This window comes from Esox lucius, chromosome 12 (assembly GCF_011004845.1).
Source record: "Esox lucius isolate fEsoLuc1 chromosome 12, fEsoLuc1.pri, whole genome shotgun sequence".
In the NCBI taxonomy this organism is placed as follows: Eukaryota; Metazoa; Chordata; class Actinopteri; order Esociformes; family Esocidae; genus Esox; species Esox lucius.
The window spans coordinates 15,583,319-15,600,044 of NC_047580.1; the positions used below are offsets into that span (position 1 = coordinate 15,583,319).

At 40.9% G+C, this 16,726-nt stretch overlaps 1 protein-coding gene across 11 annotated transcripts; it reads left to right on the forward strand.

Annotated features, from left to right (window-relative positions):
- Window positions 1–868: 868 nt before the first annotated feature.
- On the forward strand, window positions 869–16,512 carry myt1a (myelin transcription factor 1a). Of its 11 annotated transcripts, none has more exons than XM_034296170.1 (23): window positions 869–955; window positions 5,645–5,739; window positions 6,019–6,073; window positions 6,179–6,209; window positions 6,343–6,408; window positions 6,583–6,821; window positions 6,972–8,090; window positions 8,198–8,317; window positions 9,019–9,109; window positions 9,319–9,444; window positions 9,595–9,809; window positions 9,938–10,146; window positions 10,662–10,889; window positions 11,176–11,330; window positions 11,536–11,598; window positions 11,939–12,007; window positions 13,037–13,099; window positions 13,210–13,293; window positions 13,414–13,638; window positions 14,192–14,283; window positions 14,487–14,590; window positions 14,799–14,942; window positions 15,279–16,512. In XM_034296170.1, the coding sequence occupies exons 1-23, from the start codon at window positions 925–927 to the stop codon at window positions 15,420–15,422; spliced, it is 3,768 nt and encodes a 1,255-aa protein (XP_034152061.1). In that variant the 5' UTR covers window positions 869–924; the 3' UTR covers window positions 15,423–16,512. The 11 variants fall into 11 exon arrangements, with proteins under 11 accessions (XP_034152061.1, XP_010873933.2, XP_019906944.2 ...); XM_010875631.4 differs by having other exon boundaries at window positions 15,282–16,512; XM_020051385.3 differs by having other exon boundaries at window positions 13,417–13,638.
- Window positions 16,513–16,726: the final 214 nt, after the last annotated feature.

Below are 16,726 nucleotides of genomic sequence, written 5' to 3' on the forward strand. Positions count from 1 at the left end.
CATAGGTCTATACAGTATCAGACACAAAATAAATAAAATACACTAAGAAATGAAAACGAGATGAAAAAATATATACATATAAAAGTTTTACAATAATTATAAGCAGTTCTCAGCAATAGATTTCTCAACTTTCAGAAGTTTGAGGAGAACCAGAAGCCCTGTCATAAAGGAGGTGGGGGAAGGGGGGCAGCCGCCTGCAGTCATCTATATCAGCAAGCCATCTGTCATAGGGGTCTATGGGGGCGCACAAGAGGAGAACAAGGACATGTGCTGCAGCAAAGTTACACAGCACCACTCAAAGAGAAGAGCTAGACAGACAGACTAATAGACAGCATTCAAAGATTCATTAGAAGTAGAGTAGGCCTCCTAGACCTATAATCTGTTTACAAACTATTATGAAGTAAACTGTTAAAACTTTTTCATTGCATGTTACTCAGTAAAGAACTATAGACGTTATTTTATTGATTGCATTTCTTATTTAAATTACTCTCATTTATGCAGACTAAATCAGTTAATTAAACATTAAAACAATATGGCAATAATTCATCTACTGCTAAGATTCTGACGAAGGGAGCCTTATAAATTAAACTTCATATCAGTGATACTGTTTAAATCACAAGCATCTTTGAGGATTTGCAATGAGAGAAAGGGGAAAAGTTGGATCTCACTTGCGACTTAGTGGGGATACCGCCACCTTTGTGTTCCTTTTCAATGGGCATTGTTTCGGAACGCTGACAGTGTTCGATGCTCTCATTGGCTGATATTTGGAAATAATAGTAGAAATGATGGGCTGTGATTGGTTAAATCCGACAGATGCCCAGTTCCCTCCTTCCGGACAGATAAGTTTCTCTCTCGAAATTCTCCAGTATGAAGTAAAGTTGCCTGTATTTGAAAGCGGTGTGCAAAGGGAACAGTCACTGCAAAATGAAGATGAAGCTGTGTAAAACGTTTTTAGGTGAGAAGTCTATTTATTATTTGTTTCTTTTGAATGTCTTTATCGTCCGTAAGCCATGTGATTATGACTAACTGAACTTTGGTAAGGAGCAGATGTGACGGTCCAAGCATCTGTCACTTTTTATGTCTGTTTGGTTAGACTTAGTCTGTTTTTGTGTTGTAGACTTGCATGATTTTTATTCAGTTATTTTAATTATGTTAGGGCTGTTTTGTCTGTTTTATTTGAAATTCCTAATTCGTTAGCAAATAAATAACTTTAGTCATATTACTTATTTAAATTAGGCAAATTTAGAAACAGCTGACTGTAAGAATATTGATAATATTTGCATGGTTTAGTCAATAGGGTTGTAAAAATACATTATGCATCTTACACCAACTACGCCTGGCACAAACAGGTGGCGTCTTCTTTGAGTATGTCATTGTTTATTATGTTATATTCTACTGTTTTCACTCTTTATCAAACCAAAATGTATGGCAGTTGATTTTCAACGTAAGTCGGAAAACTGTAATTGAACCTTGTAACGGTTTAGCTGTTAATAAAAAGTTGTTTCTGTACATCACCAAAATTCGAGTCTTTCTACATAAACTCGTTTTTGAATTCTAACCCCACAAGGCCCTTTTGTGTGGACCAGAGTTTTCCTAAACTCACACTCGGTCCAGACACTTTGTTAGACAAAGGAAAGTTTTGTCCACTCAGGGATTAGTGGCTGTCTGCATAGGAGACGTCAGGCTGCAGGCGTATTAAAAAAGTTTTGTGCGGGGTGGGGTAGTCTGTCAGATTGGTCCATCTGTTTGTGCGGAGTCGAAAGTGTAGCCTACCATCTCGTCAGATCGCCCCCTATGTAATATTTATATCCCGTCCCAGTCAAAGCAGACCCAACGCTAATTGTATTCCCGAGCATGGCTGTCCATCTGCACGGTGGCTTTAAGAAGTGTGAGATGAGATGGGGGAGAAAAGGCCCCAGCTGGTAACCGGAGAGGAGTTGAGACTTTATGCAAAACTCTTAGGAAGTTGCAGCAGCTTTAGAAGTGCCGGAATTGGATTAGGCCAATAAGTAAAATCAAATAATGCACTCAAAACTGAATACTAGTATATAGCCAACATCCTATTCATTTTGATTAAGTTATTGATTGGGTTTCCAAATTTCAATAAGCATAGACTGTAGTATATTAAACAAGATATCCATTATTTTATTTCCAAAACAAAAAACATCATTAGAAAAAAATAGGTAATAATAATAAAGGTAATAAGTAATTTGGAGAATTAGGCTTACTGCAAATACATTTTACTCTGTGAGAGGAGTAAACAGGGTTTATTTGGCCTTTACATCAATATTTTAGTTTTTGGTTTGATACTTTGTATATTATAGGGAACACATAGTGCTCCGAAGATGATCTATAACACCATGCAGTTCGAGATATTTTAAAGTTAATTTTAACGTATTTCTATTGGCTTGCATTGGTAGTGTTTTTATTCAGCTCAGAGTAGTTATAACATCTATAAGGACATGTTTTAAGGGGTTGACTGCTGTTTTAGCAAAGCGTCTAGCTGTCCATGGTGCTGAATCTAAGTCACGCACCGCACAAGCGCTGTCCGGGGACTGAACCAGTCAGAAACCTTGAATTGTGCTTGGATTGGCCTTGATGCCGATTTTGATGTTGGGTGGTGAGCCACCCGATAATTTGATGATATATGCAGCATAATAACTGATATAGAAAATAACTAGGACTCCTACCCGAAGCCCTGCCCTTGTTAGCCTATGTTGTGAGGTTTGCTATGGTGATGTCAGAGTATGGGGGAGGGGTGAACAATGGCCCGTGAGCGAAAGGTAAGGCAATATTACGTGTACTCGCTGACAAAGGCAAATGAAGCCTTGTTTGATACTTATTCATTTTAGAGTAGGTTATTCTATATTTAAAGTTGGACTAAGGCCGCATTTGTGAAGTGGAGATCGACGGTGGAGCACTTAGCTCCGGATTATCTTTGATGTCTCTAACGGTCGATGAAGGAGGTGCTGGGATATTGTGGACGTAGTATTGAACGCTGAGCAGAAGTTGTTGAAATAGGGATCAGGAGGCCCGTTACCTACTTGAAAACAACGAAGCAACCAGAGCTATCCAAGAATGGTATTTATAATCATATTACGGTTTTAAATTCTGCACTGTTGTTACATTATTTTGTTCTTTACATTTGTTGAAAATCTGATTGTAAATTTCAATTTTCGCCCACATCCATCGCTGGATGTTTTCTATAATGGACGTCCTGGTTTTATTTCTTAAAGATGTAGTCTCTTTAGGCTGCTTCTTCACATTTTACCTTATTTCAATTAACCTTCAGAATTACAGGCCTAGACATAATGGCTCGAAAAAGCAGAATACAGTTCTGTTTTGGTCATCCAAAGGTAATCCAAACGACCAAAGAATGTCACTTCGGATGAAACTCTCTATGATATTCCCATTTAAAAGCGTTTTAATATGACTTTCGGAATTATAAGACATAGCCTAATGTTCCCGGATTGTAAAATCATGAGTATGTGCTTGGTAGCAAACTTGTTTTTTCTTAGGGGTTAGGGTTTTGAAAATTCGAAAAGCATATCATGTTGATAAGTTAAAAAGCTGTTGGCCTATTGTGTGGCTTCGTAGACTACAGTAGCATTGTGATATATGGTTTGTAATTTCTTTCCATTATGTAGATTCTATAGAAAAGTAGGCTGCCCATGAGATATCGAATCTTATTTTAATCCAGATATATTTGTTTCGGCTAAGGATGCTATTATGATTCTTTTTTGCAGTCGGCAGAAGGATGGGCCTTTAACAAATGCATTGTAGCCTGGCCTACTTTTCTTATTTCTCATGTCGTATGTTTTTATTTTTTTATTTGTAGCCTATGTGGATGATCACTCGAGTATTGGAGGATGACTGCAAGTAAACACAGTTTACTTAAATGTGTCGTGTATAATGAGTTTTCCCACCTTTCGGGAGAAAGCATTGAAAGAATAGGACGTTACTTTTCACACCGCTACGGATGGCCATAGTTTACCATAGAGATGGAAAGAGGTGGTATTGTGTATAAACGTGCCACAATAATGTCTGTTGCAGCATGGGTAGCGCCATTGAAGCCATCTCCATTTTGAAGTAGTCAGTTTCGTTTTTATTCATTGGCTGATTCCTCGTGATGGCACAGTCATGTGATCACCTTATCAACTGGGTCAGCCAATGAAGTTGGAAGTCCCACCCAGTTACCTACATTAAAATGGCGGATAGCTTCAATGGCGATGTCCATGAAAAGAACATGGACATTTCTTTCAGTTAATTCCTCTAACTATCTCTATGGAGATTACCCACCTATGTTTCTGTACTAGGCCTTACATCACATATCAAGATCTAGCTATTTATTTTGTTACAAAGTGACTTTGATATGGGCCCAGTGCTGCGTTAAGGCCTACTACATAATTTCCCTATTGCTTTAATCAGCTAGCATGAAACATGTAGTCGATAATTGTAATTGTGTGTCGGTAGGAAACGGGGAGGTTAAGCTACATTTCCGAGAGCGGATGCGCCTCTCAAATCTCCCGAGGCTACGTGCACTCAACTGTCATTACAACGAGTTTGTTAATATAGCAGCCTAGCACTAGAAAAGACAACTAAGCTGGTTTCATGTAGCCTATCTCTCTCTACTGGTGCTAGCTCATCCTAAAGCTGTAGCGTTAGTTCGTGTTAGCACCATGGACAGCACCATGGTGTTCTTGTACAAAGTGGTTGAACACAAGAAGCCACTTCCTTTCTCTTTAAACCTACAAACAGAAATACATTTTATTGTATTTAAATGTTTCCGTGTCCCTTGAGTGTTCCCAATATGGCAAAGAGAATAAAAAACGGTTGAGAATCTAGGCTAGTTGCTCTGATGCACGAACATGTATTTCCCTTGTTGTTTAATATTTTAAGATATTAATTGTCTGGTTTATGAAAGGCTATTCTTCAAATACTACGAAAACTTATGTTATCCGACTCGGAATAATCACAGGTAGGACTAATATAGAATATAAGCTATATATATAAATATATATATGTATATATATATATATACTAACATTTTTAAAAAATGTTTTGTGCAAAATGTCTTATATTCCTCTGGGGGGATTCACAGCAATGAAGCTCCAAAGCCCCATGTGTATGTCATGTATATTAGGCCAAATGAAACAGTTTGCTTGCAAGTTGGTGCATGCATTGTTTTTGGATGCTATGTACAGTTATAATACAGTTTGACATGTGCAGTGTCATCTCACCTGGGTGCTATAGCCACGGTTATTTAAACAGAAGGCGGTGAGATGAAAACAAATTAATTTATTCTGTTATAGCTATTATTATGCACTTTCCATAAAAAATGCTACTGGACACTATTGTTTATCGCCCTCTTATAAACCAACAAGCTGTTTTATTCGGTCAGGATTGAACATGATAGGAGTTAAAGGGTGTTCTACAAGTATAGTTTTTTAAAATACACAAACAAGATTAACAACAAACAAGAACACCAACAATAAACATCACTATATGTAATAAAGTTAAATTGCCATACATGGAAAACATATGGTAAACATATAGTTGGTAATGGCCTGTGTCAGGGTTTAGACTGTGATCTGGTAGTGTGTTTCCCCCTGACTGTTTGCTCTGTGTCTCCACTCTCCAACAGAAAATGAGTTCAGGGGCCAGCTGTTGAACCAGAGGTGGACGCGAGGGGACAGAATAAGCAGATTCTGTGAGACCAAGAGGAGCCTTCGAATCAAAGTGAGGAGCATTTTGTCAAAGGGTGTTTGGGTGTGTCTGTGGGAAGAGAAAGATGGCAATATCAATACCTGCAACAATAAAAGGTTTGCATGGATGAGGCACAATAATTAGAATAGTCAGTAAAAAGTAAAACTATGTCTATGTTCTTGTGTCTGTATAAGCATGAGCGGGTGTAGTTGTGTGTCTGGTATATGGTTGTGTGTGAATGTTTCTTACCTTTGAGAAAGAGAGAATGTGAAAGACAGGGAGTTACTGAGCACACTATCGTGTGTGTTTCAGATGAGTCAAGACACAACAGAAACAAGAACACGAACTCGCTCTAAAGGCATCAGAGGTGAGCTGGGGCCACAGACACCCACATGTATAACTAATGGAAATTGTATAATTTGAAGAGTATTACAGATATGTCTTTTGATCTCTCTGTCTCCTTACTCCCCAGTACCTGCTGAACTTGTGGGAACTGAGTTAAGGTGAGAGAGGAAGCTGTGTTTCAGTCCACCCACACACTGGGCCTTTCACAGCATATTTTCAGCAGTATTGTATATTGCAGTTCAGTCCAACATGACTTCAACATGACTTTCATTTTCTGTTTGTATCACTAAGCAGCTGCCCCACCCCTGGATGCGATGGTTCAGGACACGTTAGTGGGAGATATTCGAGACACAGAAGGTACTTTGTACTAACCAAACTTGCCACCAATGGCTACTAGCATTCACATTTTATTTGTCTTGAGAAATAGCTCCATGTACCCAGAATGCCATGTATTGTATAGTTTAAAATGTACGTTCTTCAGAGGAACTGAATAGTTTCCTAACAACCATCCCCACACTTTGTACCCTCAAGCGTTCTCGGATGCCCAATAGTGAAGAAGAGGAAACTTGCAGAGGCAGAGGCAGAAGAGAATCAACCCACCCCCAAGAAAAAGAGCCCTCCCCTGAAGTTGGCCATGGATGAAGGTTTCACCGCAGCAGACAGTGATGCTGGCAGTGAGACAGACCATAAGGAGGGGGAGGAGTCAGAAGGGGAAGAGCAGAAAGAGAAGGAAAAGAATGCAATGCCAAACCCTCCCGAGTCCATGAAAGGTGAGTCAAGTGAAGAGTCCATCTTAAATATTACATTTGTTATAGTTATTGGCTACTGTAGTGGAGCATATTGATAACGATACCAAAGTAAGTATTGATGGAAATACAGCTTTTCATTTAGCGATAACTTATTAGATGCACTGTTTACAGCCAATTGCATACGGATAGTACCCAAAGACACAGAAAAACTGACTTCTGGTGATTCAAACACCATAGCGTCACCCGCTGAAGACTCTCCTCAGGAAGACACGGAGGCAGCCACCACAACCCAAAAGCCGGCTTTCACTGAGGCGGACGAAAAAGAAGAAACAGAGACAGAGGAAGAGACAAACAGATGCCAAGAGGAGGTGCAGCTAGTGGCAGAAATACAGGCCACTGAGGAGAAGGTGGAAGAAGACGAGGAGAAAGTTGATGAAGACAGAACAATAGAGCAGCACAGAGGCATTGATGAAAATGGGAGTGCAGCGATTGAGGAGAAGCTAAAAGAGGAAGAAGAGGAAGAAGAGGAAGTGAAAGGGGAGAGGCAGTGTGTAAGTCAAGAGAATTCAGATCACCAGTACTCCAGTGGTGATTACAGCAGGCATCAGACAAAACAGGTGGGAGGGGAGGAAGAAGAAGATGAAGAAGATGATGAAGAGAAGGAAGCAGAGGAGGAGGAGAAGGTGATGGAGGAGAAGGAACAGGATAAGGTGGTGGAAGACAAGGATGAGGAGGAGGAGAAGGTGGTGGACAAGGAAGAAGAGGAGGAGGAGGAGGAGGACGAGGAAGAAGAGGAGGAGGTTTTCCACGTGGAGCCTGCCATCTCTCCAGCCACTAGTTCTGGCATTCAGGAATGTGAAGATCCAGAAGTGGCTCAAGAGGAGGTTAAGACTGGGACCACTTTGACAGAAGATGAGGAAGAGGAGGAAGAAGAAGATGAAACCGAAGCGGGGGAGGTAGTAGGCGAGGAGCACGACTCTCACAAAGCCTCATCCACCGCACTGGTCATTGACGTACAATCAGAGGAGGAGGAGGAGGAGGAGGAGGAGGAAGAGGAGGAAGACGACTGTCTCTCTCAGGGTTCAGGCGTGACAGATGACTCGGAGACCTGGGATATGACCCGTGGGAACTTGGGGCTGCTGGAGCAAGCCATTGCCCTTAAAGCCGAGCAGGTGAAAGGACCGCAAGACGACCAACAGTCCCCGGTGCACCAGCGCTACCACAGCCCTGACAACAGAGCCAGCAAGGCCATGGACCCGGCCATGCGACACAGAGGACACCACAGCAAAGGTAGATGAAAGTCCCTGGTTCGTTAGGATGTCTTCTGACCTAACGTAGATCCATCTTCCGATTGTTAGGGATCCTGCTGACTGACCATGGCTTTCCTCCCCATCCAGACAAGAAGGAGGTGAAATGCCCTACCCCTGGGTGTGACGGGACAGGCCATGTGACTGGGCTGTACCCCCACCACCGCAGCCTCTCAGGGTGCCCCCACAAAGACAGGATCCCACCTGAGAGTGAGTGCTTCATTTCTACTTGTACCTTTGTTGTGAGATTGATTGCTAGTTAAGTATTAACACGGTATCACCCTAGTACTGGCAAAAAAAAAACAGGACTGGCCTATCTTTTTGGGGGCCCTAAGTCAGATTAGGTTTGGGGTCTGGTGAGAAAAAAAAGGGTGCATCATTGTAAGAGTCATCATTTTCTCCTATCATACATATTTGGCCATGGGGATGAAATAATATTTTGCAACTTTCTAACAAATTGTATTCATTAATTTTCAACATTTTGCAATAGGGATTCGAGAGAAAGAAATTTCTAGAACTTATTTCCTGGATTTCAACCCATTTAGCTTTGGGTTTGATTGACGTTTTAGCCGTCTGGAGGATATTTTCTAAAACTGTACATATGTCACCATGACTTATGTCACTGGGCGTCCCACTGCAGTCTATCCAGGTAGGTCCCAGTCGGTCCCCGGATGTGAGACCAGATGTTGCTGGACGTGCTGTTGGAGGGCCAGTACGGGGGACTCCTCCCTCTGGTCTTACCATTGAATCCCAAAGTGAAAGGGGGCCTTATCCAGCGTAGGGTGGTGATTCTCAGATAGGACTTTCAATGGGTGTCCTGACTGCGGTCAGTAAAAACACACTGTAGCGATGTGCAGATGTGCTTCCAGACAAACAGTACTTATACCTGTGTCTCGCTCCATCTCCCCTAGTCCTGGCCATGCACGAGAATGTGCTCAAGTGTCCCACTCCAGGATGCACAGGCCAAGGTCACGTCAACAGCAATCGCAACACACACCGCAGGTATTATACCCTTACATACCGTAGAACTGCTTGTTGTTCATTGTAACTCTCTGTTTGAAGACTCTCATTAAGGATATCCCCTCTGGATGACCTCTAGTTCTAATCACAATATAAAAGGATCAGTTTCTGGTTGAATTCCATTCAGCTTGTGGTTGAAGACGTTTGTTACATTTTCCGTATCTCTCTTCTCTCTCGTCTCTCCCTCCCAGTCTCTCTGGTTGTCCCATCGCAGCTTCAGAGAAGCTTTCCAAGGCGGGCCATGTCACCCCCAGTCATCCCCAGCCCTCAGTCAGTGAGAATCCAACTGGGAGCCCTCACTCAGACAGAGTTCTCAGGTCAGCTCTTTCACCTCCTCCCTTTCTCCATATCTCTCCTTACTACCAGCGCTGTTTTCAGATGGGTTTTACTTTGGTCTTGTACAAAACGTTCTGTCTCTCCTCTTTTTCACCTCCCTGTCTTGTTCTTTCCCTCTCTCTCTCCTACAGACCTATGTGTTTTGTGAAGCAACTGGAGATTCCTCAGTATGGCTACAGACCCAACATGGTGCCGGCCACGCCTCGCGCCAACCTGGCCAAAGAGCTGGAGAAATACTCCAAAGTCTCCTTCGACTATGCAAGCTTTGACGTCCAGGTGTTTGGAAAGCCCATGTTGGTTCCAAAGATGCCCGCTACCAGTCAAACCTCACCCAAAGCCTTAAAATGTAAGATGCTCTTGGCATTACTTCATTTTGTCTAAGAAATCCAGAACATTGCTAATGTTGACTTGGTATGTTTTATACTGCAATGGCCAATTCATATTAGTTCTCCCATGCTCCTACTCCATTTACAGCTAAACCACTCTCTAAGGCCTCGTCTCCCAGCCACAGCCTGTCGGGAGGATATGCAAAGAGCAGTTCATCCTCGTCCTCCAGCGGTTATGATTACTCCCATGATGCAGAAGCTGCTCACATGGCTGCCACTGCCATCCTGAACCTGTCCACACGATGCTGGGAGAGGCCCGAGAACCTCAGTACCAAACAGCAGGACCCAGCGGTGAAGGTAGGCCTCCCAGTCCAGCCGAGCCTGTTGGTGGTTGACACTACATAATATAGAATGTTCCCTCTTTTAAACAATTTGTGGGAACAAACATGATCTTTACCTAGCTTTTATAAGTAATATGTACACATGCAGTACACACACACACACACACATTTTAGGAATCTTTATCCATGTGGAGACACAAAATGTTAACTGTAACCCCAACTCAAACCCAACCATAACTGTGTCCACATGTACTGCTGAAGCATGGGCTTGAATCCAGCCCATTGCCCCCAAACCTATCTTCTCCATATTTCCCCACTTTTCTGTCAAATAAAGCATAACAATGCCTGAACATTCTTATCAACCTAACCCTAAACCCAATTGTAAATGTGGCCTACACTTAAACCCCTTAACCCCGGAAAGAGTGTTTTTCATGTGAGTATGTTTGGTCCTAATCATGTTAGTAAAACATGAACGCCCCCCCGCACACACACAACATCACACACATGCTAACATAGTCCTTTCACCTTCAGGAAATGGATATTGAAGTGGATGAGAATGGGACACTGGACCTGAGCATGAAAAAGCCTGTCAAGAGGGAAGGGATGCAATCACCAGACCCTTCTTCATCCTCCTCCTCCTCTTCCTCGCAGCACCCAGGAGGTATTCCCTCGTCCCAGTCTCAGCCGCAGGAGGAATGGGAGGTGCCTCTGGACTTCACCAAGCCTAACTGTCCCAAAGAGGAGGAAGAGCAAGAAGAGGTGATTGAGTACACAAACATTTTGGAATAATGGTTTTGAGATAAGTTAATGTGTGTTCTAGCCTCAACTTGCAGAAATTAACATGAATTTGAAATATGATAATGACAGTCCTTTGTGACTATATTGTGAATTACTCATTTTTTGTCTGTTCGATGCCATCTTTGCCAGGCCTTTGTAAAGCAGACTTTCTGTCTCACCCTGGGGACATCCTGGTTTGAATAAGGACTGGACGATAAGATGAACTGTGATCTCTGTCCTTACCTGTGTTTGTTTGACCTCCCCCTAGACTGACTACGTTGCCCCCTCCTACACCTCCTCTGATGTAGAGGATGATGACATCACTCAGGAGAACATGGAAGATAGGAAGTACCCGGGCGAGGTCACCACGTCCAGTTTCAAGGCCCAGTTCTCACCCAAAGACTGCAAGAAAGAGGTTCTGCTGTAAGTCTGCTCAACAAAAACCTCCACCCAGCATTCATTACAACATTATAAGAGAAAAATAGTCCTAATTTTAATCTGAAAACCTATATCTATGGATTACTCTAATCACAAGGCTGACACCACCATTATAAAGAACACATTTCCAAGTAGTGCTGCCATCCACCCTCGCTATGTTTCATTTCCAATAATTTCCAATTATCTCCAGATGTCCCACCCCCGGTTGTGATGGCAGTGGGCACATCACTGGAAACTACGCTTCACATCGGAGGTATGACACAGCTCCACTCCCCTGCATTACAACCAATGCAGTCGGTAGCGCTGTTTCACATTTTCCGTCTTACAACTGCATACCACTGCGTTTATAGTGTTTTTCAGGCACTGATACTAATCTACTAATCTACATTTGCAACAATGACTATAGTCTATTGCTCTTTTACTGTAAAACAGTGTTCATTTTTATGATTGTGATCAAGCCCTTTCCTTTATTCTGCCCTTGTTAAATTACTACACAATATCCTCTCTTTTTCTCTCATTCCCTCTGTCTCTCTTGCTCTCTCTCTCCTTTCTCTCTCCCCCTTCACTCTCTCTATATTTTCCATACTCTCTAGTCTGTCGGGCTGTCCTCTTGCTGATAAGTCTCTTCGGACCCTCATGGCTGCCCACTCTGCTGAACTGAAGTATGTCTGTGCTTGAATGACCTTCCTTCCTTTTCCTTTTTTTAAACCAGGGGAAACTCGGCTCACTGAGAGCTGGGTAATTCTCACCAACCTGACATTTGACACAAACCTTTTATAAAACATCTTCTTTGATCACACACATTAGGATATTACCTTATCTATATGTCAGACATTTAGATACCTTACAAATTGAAATTGATTACATTAGATTTTTCTGATTGAGATTGTTTGTTATAAGTTTTATAATTTAATGTAAATGTCAACTATCGTATAATTTCTATGACTTCGGGACAAAATCACAAAAACATTTGTATAAAATGACCTAGAATTTAATCAGCTGAGTGTATTTGAAGTGAAAATGTAAGGAATTGAGTTTTAGACAAATTAGTACTCAGAATGATACTACAGACCTCAAATGTGTTGAAAAGGGTTTTGTGACACATTTTAGTTCAGCATCAACAAACCTAGAAACATCCTTTTGGTCAGATTTCATTAAGTTCATGATTGGTCAAGGATTTGAATTAAATGTATGTGTGCTGTCCCTGATCTATCCTATCCATGATCTAATTTATCCCTGATCTAACCTATCCCTGATCTAACCTATCCCTGATCTAACATAACCCTGATCTAACCTATCCATGATCTAATTTATCCCTGATCTAACCTATCCCTGATCTATCCTATCCATGATCTAATTTATCCCTGATCTAACCTATCCCTGATCTAACCTATCCCTGATCTAACCTATCCATGATCTAATTTATCCCTGATCTAACCTATCCCTGATCTAACCTATCCCTGATCTAACCTATCCATGATCTAACCTATCCCTGATCTAACCTATCCCTGGTCAACTAAATACCAACAACTTAATGCTACATGTTTTTGTCAATGTTCAGGAATGTATTTCCTCTGCTGTGGTCTCCTGTAACAACAACTTGTTATCCAATAGAAAAAGTGAATATTTCATGCAGTGCTATGCTTATATGGCCTGTGCTGACATCTAACCTCTGACTGGTTGACCCTTAGGTGTCCAACCCCTGGATGCGATGGATCAGGTCACATCACTGGAAACTATGCCTCCCACAGAAGGTACACACAGATAGTTCGATGTGTTGCTTTTATTTATATTTAATTCTATAATTGAAAATGTATATAGGACGTGATTTGAATCCCTGATTTCCTCTCCCTGTCTCTGTCAGTTTGTCTGGATGCCCTCGTGCTAAAAAAGGTGCTGTGAAGGCAACCCCCACCAAGGATGACAAGGAGGACTCTGAGCTCCTGAGGTTTGTTCACAAACAACCATACTTTTGCTTTTCCTTAACACTGACCTCTATTCTGCCCGCTAGTTTCAACCTGATTTATTCCCTTTCTCTTTTCCTCCTCCACTGCTGTCCCTCTATCAGCAGATGCCCGGTGCCTGGCTGTGACAGCTTGGGTCATATCAGTGGGAAGTACGCTACCCACCGCAGTGCCTATGGGTGCCCCTTAGCAGCGCGGCGTCAGAAGGAGGGTCTCCTCAATGGTTCTCCTTTCTCCTGGAAAGCCTTTAAGACTGAAGGACCCACATGCCCCACCCCCGGTTGTGATGGATCGGGACATGCGAATGGTAGCTTCCTGACCCACCGCAGGTATTAAATTAATATTGGCTTGTTCTTATGAACGCATTACAAACATCTGGGCCAAAACCAGAAATAAAATGAGTAGCAGGGGCTTTCCAGTCTTGGACCAGTGTTGGACAATGTAAATGTACGCCAGTTGGCTCTGCGCTATTTGGGTTGTCCAGGAAATGCTAATAATTTGATTCAAAAGCAAAACGACTTGGAAAGATTGGATGACACATCTTGAACCTTAATCCAAATCTGCAAATTGAGGCAAGCCCATAGTTGGGAAAATGTCACAATAATAAAAATAATAATTAAATCTAAACTTCTTTGTTGGGATTGTTTGTGTACCATACACACAGTTTGTGTTTTTTGTCCAATTAATGCTTTAACTGCTTATACAAATATAGGACATGTCAACAACACTATTTTGATTTGAATATTAACTTAACTTATATTTTATAAATGCAGATCAACAAACTGTTGATATTAATATAAAACTATCTAGCACCTATTCACTTTGGCCCTATTCTGACAGAGCTCCCACTAGCTACTCCTTTTTCTCTTCTGTTGTTCCCAGTCTCTCTGGTTGTCCCAGAGCCTCCGTTAACAAGAAGAGAACCAGGTTCCCCGGAGATGAGTACATTACAGCAAAGTTCAGAGCCAGCGATGGTAAGTCTGGGAAGATAACTTCCTTATTTTCGCTTAAATATCCACATTGATGTTAGTTCGAGACTAAATGCACATTTGACTAATGTGAAAGTTAGGATTTGGCCACGAAAGTGGACCATGTCAATACATCCGTTAAACTTGATGATCTTCAGTTTAATTGTTGCTATTTTTTATTGATTCTAACTGGTTTCTTTATTCTCCAGTTCTGGATAATGATGAAGATATCAAGCAGCTGAACAAAGAAATCAGGGAACTGAGTGAATCCAACTCAGAGATGGAGGATGATATGATGAACTTGCACACACAGGTGAGTGTAAAACCATAAATAACACTTGTACACTTTTAGCTCGTAAATGTTCATAAAAAAAATGTGATCGATACTGACCTGTTTTTTAGAGGCTGACAAGCTGTTGTAGTTGGTTAATTGGTTTTTTTGTTCTGTGAAGACCTGTGCACAACTGGTTCATCGTTCTCTAAAGAACTGTAGTTAATTGGTTTGTGGTTCTATGCTCCAGATCTCATCCATGGAAAAGAACTTGAAGAGTATGGAGGAAGAGAACAAGCAGATGGAGGAGAAAAATGATGCTTTGTATATGGAGTTATCTGGTCTGAGCCAAGTTCTGATCCGTAGTCTGTCCAACATTCGGCTCCCACACATGGTGAGTTACACACAGAGTTCCCTTATAGCCCAGTTTAGTTCTGGGTTCAATTCCTGTGCGGGCCTGGTAAAATAAATTATATGTATGAAAATGTATGCACTCAGTACAGCAAGTTTTCTGTTAAATTACGAAATGTTACTGGATGTATTCCTCTGAGCATGCAAACATACAAATATAATTATTTCGGACAACCTCTTACACACCTACGTGCATAACAGCTCATTTTTAATTACACACAATCCTTGATATGATCTAATACAAATCTCCACAAATGCACCAGCACTGACAGGTGAATACATCCATCTTTCTTTGACATGTTACATGTGTTTGCTTCAGCAGGAACCCATGTCAGAGCAGAACTTCGACACGTATGTGGACACTTTGACTCATATGTTCTCCAATAAAGATTGCTACCAAAACCCAGAAAATCGAGCTCTGTTGGAGTCCATCAACCAAGCAGTAAAAGGCATTGAAGTCTAATCTCTGAAAAAGGGAAAGATGTTTAATGGAACATATGAAAGAGAGAGCGTGAGAACAGAAACGAGAAAGAGGCACAGTGACATGGTGTGTGGGTGTATGAAACCCAACAATCATAAATAATCCTTCCTTGCTTTTGGAATATACTGTATACTTGGTTTTTCTCTTATTTATTTTGGAGAAAATGTGTTGTCCCTTTCGCATTGCTCCCCCTCCCTGTTTGCATGAAGGTTATCAGGATCAAAGGACACACTTGTGTGTGGCTTAGTATGGACATTTCAATTAAGTATTGGGTGTTCTTGAATGGGTTGGAGTGAAATTGCGTTGGTGTGGGTGTCCAGGAACCTTTTGAAGGGAATGGTAAAATACAGACATCCAGTTTATTAGTACAGAATGGACTAAGTGCAGTATACTGGCTCCGATACCCCATCACATCGTACTCTCCTAAATAGTGTACATGTTTGAGTAATGTACATGTTTGAGTAATTGATTAATGTTGATAGTATTTATGAGCATAGATGTTACACTTGCAGGAATAGTTTGTAGTTTCATTACTATTTGTTGTGTATGAATTTGAGTCTTAAAAATGTCTGTTTAATATATTATTTATTCATGTTGTTGTGCTAATTTTGCTTATTTATTCCGCATTTATTTATTGACCTATTTATTTATTTTTACAAAACAAAATGATACTGAATACATTTTTAAATAGCAACTGAGAGGGGTTTGTCCTCTGCATTGCTAAAAAAGAGGAAATATTTTAAAATAGCTATAAATTGTTTTATATATCTTATTATTTATTTGAAATACTGGGATCTTTTTTAAGTGCAAATATTTTGTAATCAACAAGTTTTGATAATTTTTTTAAGATTTTGCTTTTGTTTATTATTTCTTTTATTTCCATAAAGTATTTTAAGACACCTTACAATGAACGGGGAAAAATGTGATGTATGTATTTAATATTTATTTGAGAACAAAGTGAATGGAGATGTTGGTGTATATTTATTTTTTATTGTCTCTGTGTTAGTGATGGCTGTGTATGGATTAGTCTTTGCCCATGTTGTTATTGAAATAAAGGAAAACTGTGCTAAGACAACTAAGTCTCATGGAATGTCCTGAATAATACCTATTATGTGAAATTTTGTTTCGAGTTTTGTAAACAGTGGAAACAGTGCATTTCATAATTGTTTGACATGCCAAAAGCAATTCATATCTAGAATTAGACAAAAGGTACATTAGTCATACAGACAAAACCACTGCTTCATAATAGAACAGGGTCTGCGTTTTAGTCAAAATCTCCACTGTTA

Bases quoted from the DNA above. Each gene is read 5' to 3' on its own strand.
- myt1a (XM_034296170.1), top strand. From the start codon at position 925: ATGAAGATGAAGCTGTGTAAAACGTTTTTAG. The intron at 13,639-14,191 runs GTATTAAATTAA...TGTTGTTCCCAG, and splicing joins AGCTTCCTGACCCACCGCAG to TCTCTCTGGTTGTCCCAGAG. The intron at 14,591-14,798 runs GTGAGTGTAAAA...TCTATGCTCCAG, and splicing joins TGATGAACTTGCACACACAG to ATCTCATCCATGGAAAAGAA.